Source organism: Oncorhynchus clarkii, chromosome 31, assembly GCF_045791955.1.
Source record: "Oncorhynchus clarkii lewisi isolate Uvic-CL-2024 chromosome 31, UVic_Ocla_1.0, whole genome shotgun sequence".
Taxonomy (NCBI): Eukaryota; Metazoa; Chordata; class Actinopteri; order Salmoniformes; family Salmonidae; genus Oncorhynchus; species Oncorhynchus clarkii.
The window spans coordinates 34,190,147-34,197,538 of record NC_092177.1 but is presented as its reverse complement, the minus strand read 5'-3'; the positions used below and the strand labels follow the sequence as shown (position 1 = coordinate 34,197,538).

The window sequence follows — 7,392 nt, the reverse complement described above, 5'->3', positions numbered from 1 at the left end:
GAAGCTCCAAACTACTTTTTTTTAACATAGTCTATCCAGCCCAAACATCAGAGACATAGACCTACAGATGCATTTATCAGTCCGTTAATGTAGAAGTATTGTGGAATGTTCTGACCCGAGATGGTATTGAGGTCATTCATCTATTGATTTTTCCATTTGAAGAGGATAAATTGACTTTGTATTGAACTTCCTTTTCTCATGGATCCGGATGTAGCGCATCCGCGACACCAATCAAACCAGACAGTCAAGAACAGAGGGGGGGATGCGGCGGGTGGGGGAATCTTTCCCCTCGCTTGCGGGGTGCCTTTTTCTTAAGGTGGCTCCGAAGTTATGTTTAGGCCCATTATTCACTGGAGTAATACAACGGAGTAATGAAGGAGTTGTCATTTCATTTTCTATATACCCAATTTTATTTCGGATTTAGGTCTTAGGCCAACATTATTCCAGTAGGTCGTCATTGTAAATAATAATTTGTTAAATAAAGGATAAATAAACAATTTAAAAATAAATTCTAAAATTATTTTCTGTCTTGAGTTTGATTTCTAACTATGCTATGCGTAATTGGAATGGTGAGACGCCGTGGAATGCCGTGGAATTAAATAAAACAACGCTAAAAAGATTGATACTTCTGTTGTCACTGTTCCATAGTTTGTAAGCACAAGAACAAAATTAGCTTTCTCTGCTATTTCAAACAGCTCCACCTTAACTGCTGCACACATCTCTATCGCCCGGCCTTCCACATCTGCCCAATGAATTAAGAGCGGATGCGATGTATCCTTTTTCAGTGGAGTGAATGGCCAATGGGAGTTGGCTTGTCGAGCAAACACTGAGCTCTACGTTCTCATTCATTCAGAGTTAGACAGGCACGCAGTGTTGAAGAGAGCACGTCCTCGATTAGCGCTTGCTTTTGAGCATTCCGCATAACAAAAACCTTATTTTACAAAAAATTACTCATTAGAATTCGAAGACGGAAGCCATTGGATATATAATTATTTGTTTTCATATTGTAAATTAATTAAAGTGTGCTTTTTAAGAATCCTAAAGAAGATTATTCCTACAAGTGTTACTCCGCTCTAGGACTAAACTGGGTTGTCTGACTAGATCGGCTTCAAGTGCGCAACCTTTATTGGGTGTATCAAGAAGCGTGGATTTACAATTTCTGGAACACAGTGTGTAATGCACCAGATTTTAAGAAGGAATAACGAAAGAAGATAAGCTACAACATCGTATCGGGATATAACGCAATCGTTACGAATGTTAAGAGCTAATTAAAATACGCTTGGACAATTTACTTGGATGGAGTTTTGGCATATTGGTTGATGGAATCGACGTTATGGATGGTTGCAGATGGGTGCGTATCTCCCCCTCAATGCGTGAAACACATTTGAAATGTCGGGTTTGGTCATCGATTCTTTGTTACTTAAATGTAGACTGGATACGTCAAACCCTCTGATGCAAGTAGGCTATGCGCATAGTGTTCAGAACTCCGGCTTTGGGAACATTGTTGCCACTGTAGTTGCATGGAATAGGCTTTTTGTCGATGGGTGTCCTTGGGAACACTCATCTGGTGCTCGAATCTGTAGAGTTGGCTTAACATTCTTCACACGCGTGTGCCCTCTACTTGGTGTGTCTATTTAACACCGGTCATTCGACTTTCGAAAGGAATCAAAACGGTCATAGTAGGGTTGTCAGAGTCGAGGATCTCACGCGCAAGCACCCCTCCCCCACGATAGCCGAGTTGTTTTCATTCATAAGGTTTCCCCCCTTATTTCGATTCGTCTCTATCACATGGGCGGTTGCTCGGTCAATTTAACCCGATGGCATAGACATGTTTGAAGTATGATATGGCTAAAAACGGCGTATTTATGTCCCTTTAAAAATATATATACATATGTAATAATTATACCACCCATCCAAATAATGGCTAAACCTAGTTATTGTGCTTCGTGCGAGCTACTGTGGATTTTCATGAAGCAGTGTCAACAAATTAGAGCCTTGATCATAAGCAAGCTGTCTTCACGTAGAGAATTCCTGTCTGTAAATTGTATCGTTTTTTTTAACTCGCTTGCGTCATGATGATTACACCTTGCCAATATGTGTTTACCGATCAGTCCCATTTGCACTCCGGTTTCGACGGATACGCGTTTATAGCTAGGCCTGATACCTCGGCTAATTCCAGAAGCTGTTGGTATCCAATAGGCCTACGAGTAACGGTATTAGGTTTTAATTCGATTGTAAAAATGTGCTTTAGAAGTTATTGAGAAGAACAATAACTTAAACATTTGCTTGAAATTACATGGACATAAAGTCGACACTGACGTTGTGGCATTTTGTCGCGACCCTAGTATTTTTTTATATATTTTTTACCCTATTGTCTTCACATTTCCTTCAAACCGTCTACCGTTTAGTAATAGAATAATAAGTGAGGCGGCTCATTTTGTCCTCTTGAATCGTGGCCTCGTTCCGTCGCCGTGGCGCTTTATAATGTTAACTAGTCATACATATGTAAATTAGACCGGGAAGTATTTGTACTGAAGTTTGGATGTGTGCTTATTGAGGAAGCTACAAAACGAGTTAATAGTATACTTTTCCACGGCTTGCTTCGCCCAGAGCATTAAAATGTGCCATTGTAAAGGGGTGTTGATCAAATAAAATAGTTGGGCTAAGTGAACATGCTCTTAACATTGTTGAAGGTAGGCCTGCTGAAGTGTTAAAAATTATAGATATTTTTAAAAGCACTAAACAGCCTAAACCACAAAAAAGCATACAATAATAATATTGAGGCGTATTATAACAGATGATCATTGCTGAAAACTATTTGAACTATATAGAGACCATCCAGGGATCTGTTGATGGTTTTACTTTGTCAGCTCTTTAGCCTTTCTCATCATGAGTTGAATCTAAAATGCTATGGGAACAGTATTCAAAACCTCCACCATCCTAGATCACATTTACAAACGGCATCCTTGTCTTTACTGATGGCTCTTCTCTGTGTCTCCCTTGCCGCCCCCTTGCAGGTTTTCTGATGCATGCCAAGTCCACGGTGAATGTCGGAAGTGGTGATCACCCCAGATGGCGCTCCAAAGTCAACATGGCCCTGGCGGTTCATTAGTGGTGATCCAGCAGCCTTCCCTGGAGGGCCGGCAGAGGTCGGATTACGAGCGGGAGCTCCATCATGCCGCCATCCTCTCCCTGGACCAAATCAAGGCCATTCGCTCCAGCAACGAGTACACAGAGGGGCCGTCGGTGGTCCGGAGGCCCCCTGCGCCCCGCATGGCACCCAGGCCCGACAAGCAGCAGGAGAGGACTCACGAGGTGATCCTCGTCAATGTGAACAACAACTATGAGCACCGGCCGGTAGGGCATGGCCACCACAGTGGGGTGGTGGTAGTAGCCGGAGGCCAGCAGTGTAGCACCAGGGCCCCGGGCCTTAATCGCTCCACCAGTACAGGCAGCGCGGCCAGCTCCGGGAGCAACAGCAGTGCATCCTCTGAGCAGGGACTCCTGGCCCGCTCGCCTCCCTCTAGACCGGGGATGGTGGCCCTCCACCAGCACCACCACAGAGCCGAGAGGACTCAGCCTGTTCGGGCTCAGCCCAAGGCGCTGCTAGCCCCCCAGCATGGCTCTCACCCGCCGCCGCCACTGGAGGCACCGCTCAAGCCCTCAGGGAAAGGGGACGTGGCGTCTGGCCACCAGTTCATCTGCGAGCGCTGCGGGAAGTGCAAGTGCGGGGACTGCACAACCCCAAGGACCCTGCCCTCGTGCCTGGCCTGCAACGGCCAGTGCCTGTGCTCGGCGGAGAGCGCCCTGGAGCATGGCACGTGCATGTGCCTGGTTAAGGGCATCTTCTACCACTGTTCCAATGACGATGAGGGAGACTCGTGCGCCGACCACCCCTGCTCGCTGTCGCGCTCCCACTGCTGCTCACGCTTCCTCTGCATGGGATTACTGTCGGTACTGTTCCCCTGTTTGCTGTGCTACCCGCCCGTCAAGGGGTGCCTGAAGGCGTGCCAGGGCTGCTACGACCAAGTCAACAGGCCCGGCTGCCGCTGCAAGAACTCCAACACTGTCTATTGCAAAATGGAGAGCTGGTCCCCGCAGGCCCTGGAAAAGCCTTCCTGATCCCGTGTGTGTGTGTAGGAAGAGGGGCAGTCGATCCCCGTGCGGTTCTGACGATGATAATAATATTCACTATTGATGTTAATCAAACATTTGAAGCACCTCCCATCTGCCTCCCTTTCTCCAACGGGGAATCCTGCTAGGAGTAAAGCACGGAATATGAAAACCACTCAATTATTTTTTATATTTCCTTCCTTTTTTTCTGACAGGGCCATGTTGTTACAGACCAGTGTTTTGTCTGAACTGTTTCTGTCTCTCTTCAGCTACTCATTAAGAATATTCTGTTAGCTAGGCAGTTTCCCTGGTGCTTTAAGCTTCAAGTGAGAGCAGCCTCTTACCAAATCTGTGAAGGACTATCTAGCCAGGCAATATGTAGCTGTTACCACGTGTTCATAGCTAACGAGGATTGTGTGAATTCCCAGTTGCTACGACACTAAGACCATGGTTATCTGGGTTTCTGTGCTCGAGTTGCATTATGGAAAGCACATGCATCTCATAGTATTCTGTTGGATATGTTTGTCTCTTCCCCCTCTCATCATTCACACACATTCTGTGGCATTCTTCCCTGTTTTTTTTTGTTTTCATTTTGTAAACTGTATGCTCAAACCCATAGGAGTAAATTCTGGCTATTTTTTTAAAAAGAAAATGTCTGTTAAAACATTTTTTTTTTTTTTTTTTTTTTGTAAAAATATTTATTATGTGAAGCTCTATTTTATGATATTTATTGCAAAAGACAGTCTTAAATGTACTCATGTCTGAATATAACAAAATATCAATACTTACTGAAAAATTAAAGGGTGGCACAAAAGAAAAAGCTATGTTAACTTTAATGCAGAAAATATATTAATAATGAGAAAAAAAAATGTTGTCTTGATTATCCTCATTACATTGACCCTTGGGAGTGATTTGTGCTGGTTTGAATGCTTTCAGGGTATTGATGTTTCATAAGCAGTGAATGGGTCCAAGTCTGGTTCTTGCATACACCATAGAGTACATTTCTGAAACTGAGAAGAAACTTTGGTTGATGATTTACTTCAAGCAAGTGGTGCTTTTCTTTGCAAAACTTGGAACACTTTGGTCAACAGCAAGTTGATATTTACTCATTTGGAATTCTGGTAAAAAAAAACTTTTTACAAAAACTTAGTGAGTCATACGTATGTCAGCAATGAAGTTTTCAAGGTATGGAACTTTCAAAATACAGAAAGTGCAAAACGCATCATTCCTTCTGTATTTTAATGTTCTATATCAACTTGATTGTTGACATGCAAAACATTTTGAGACTGTATCAATAGTGGACTAATGAAACAAATACCAAAAGAGTTTGAGTGGGATTTTCCTTTAAGAAACTTCATTCCAGCCAAGAGGTCACCACCAAACTTAGTAATAGCTTCATTCCTTTGTTTAAAAAGTTGCTAGATCAGGATGTTCCCAACTCCTAAATGGTCTCCATATTGAGGCCACAGTGTGTGTCCGAGAAATGAAAGCCACCATTATGACTACCCAAGGCCACCTGTTCAAAGATAATAAACCAGCTATCAATGCTGAGCTTTTATGGCATGTTCCTGCACTAAAGGCAAAGATGGGGGCAGATACAGACCCCATTTGGCTGCCTCTTTTTGTCATTGAATTTATCACTCTGGAAGTTTTCTGACCCCCAAGGGGATAAGCTCATCACTTCTAAAGTTGGTGGGCCTGAAATGGCAGACCGGCAACAGGAAATGCTGTGGAATAATAGGGTTTAACTTTGAGTGGGCAGTTAGTCTGAAATACTATGTTTCAGTTTAGCTGGAGCAGGAAGCTCTTGACCTCGAGTAAAACAAGCACAGTTATTCAGTCAGGTAATATGTGTAATATAACTAGGTTGTGTGGTAAACATTGAGAAGGGGGTATTTTTGTCGAAAACCAAGTGGCATTTTGTGATTTAGCTGACTAGGCTCTTGCTGGGCCCAACCTGTAGGATTCCCTGTCACTATGGTTCAACAGTTTGCATGAACAGAACAACCCTTCCAGATGTCTCCTTTTATTTAATGTGCTTTTTCACACTTTGCGTCTGGAATGTTAATTTTTGTTACACTGAATTAAGAGTGAGTTGGTGATTTGTCCATTTCTGTTACCTTTTAGAGCTTGAATTTGAGCCCCATTTTCTCATGGCTCCTGGACATTTGCAAATGTTTTTTTTCTTCTTCAGGTTTCACTTTAGATCCCTGACACCGAGGACAGAGCTAAAACTGAATTCAGGAGGCGGCCAACATGAAGCTAATGTTTACTTTGTATTTTCCAGCCTGATCCAAATAAGGAAACCTCTTCGCTCCGCATTTCCAGTTCTCAGATTGTAACAAGAGACCCTTAAAAACCTTCCTTTTTTTCAATCAGATGAAATGCCTAGCTGTTAAGAGTGTTGGGCCAGTAACCGAAAGGTCTCTGGTTCTTATCCTTGACCTGACTAGGTGAAAAATCTGTCAATGTGCCCTTGAGCAATGCACATAACCTTAATTGCTCCTGTAAATTGCTCTGGATAAGAGTGACTAAAATATAAATACCAAAATAATTTAAGGGTCTTAATATTTGTTTTCTATTTCAAGGATCCCACTCTAAGAGATTATTTGTCATCATCGCCCCTACAATCTTCCACATTTTTCATCATTCTTGTGTCAAGTCCCACACTGGGGTGAAAGTCAATCTGAGTCAGTTAAGTCATTCCATGGCACAAGTTGCCACAAAGCGAACTGGCTCCTTCGCACTTGATGCAGAGTAAATTTAGCAGCACCACACGCCCACGGGATGCTATTTTTGAGTGTGTCAAGCTTGGCGGCCCTTCTCCCGGGGCCCTCTGACAGCACTGGGGCCTTCAGAGTGCAAACATGCATGACTACCCTGTGAGTCACCACGGTGGAACCCACAAGCTCTGCTGCCGGCCGGGGCTGTCCTTAGCCAGGGCACTACTGCTGACGCTGAAGCTTTTCTATAAACACTTCCCGGGGCATTCGTCACCAAAGGCAAAGCTCAGCTTTCAGTGTGCCTAACCTCAGTGTCTTTCCATCATTTTCTTAATAACATCTCAATGGAAATTAGCATTCATAGTCTTTGTTGGGTGAAACCCTTTCTGAGAGACGGAGGGAACCATATCGTGGTGAATGTAGACACGTTTCTGGTTCAATGTTTTTGGAGAAAAAAAAATCCCATAGCATTGGAAATCTGATGAATCTTCATTCATCTAAATGGAGTAAAAGTTAAAGATAACAGATAACACATAACACCTGCTACAACCAAATC

The 7,392-nt window shown here is 43.3% G+C and overlaps 1 protein-coding gene across 2 annotated transcripts; it reads left to right on the top strand.

Moving 5' to 3' along the window:
* The first annotated feature begins 842 nt into the window (after positions 1-842).
* On the top strand, positions 843-4,977 carry LOC139391057 (protein sprouty homolog 1-like). 2 transcript variants are annotated; one of them, XM_071138542.1, is made up of 2 exons: positions 843-1,351; positions 3,018-4,977. In XM_071138542.1, exon 2 carries the CDS (start codon positions 3,073-3,075, stop codon positions 4,120-4,122), a length of 1,050 nt encoding a protein of 349 aa, XP_070994643.1. In that variant the 5' UTR covers positions 843-1,351; positions 3,018-3,072; the 3' UTR covers positions 4,123-4,977. The 2 variants fall into 2 exon arrangements, with proteins under 2 accessions (XP_070994643.1, XP_070994644.1); XM_071138543.1 differs by lacking the exon at positions 843-1,351 and adding an exon at positions 2,048-2,693 and having other exon boundaries at positions 3,018-4,972.
* Positions 4,978-7,392: the final 2,415 nt, after the last annotated feature.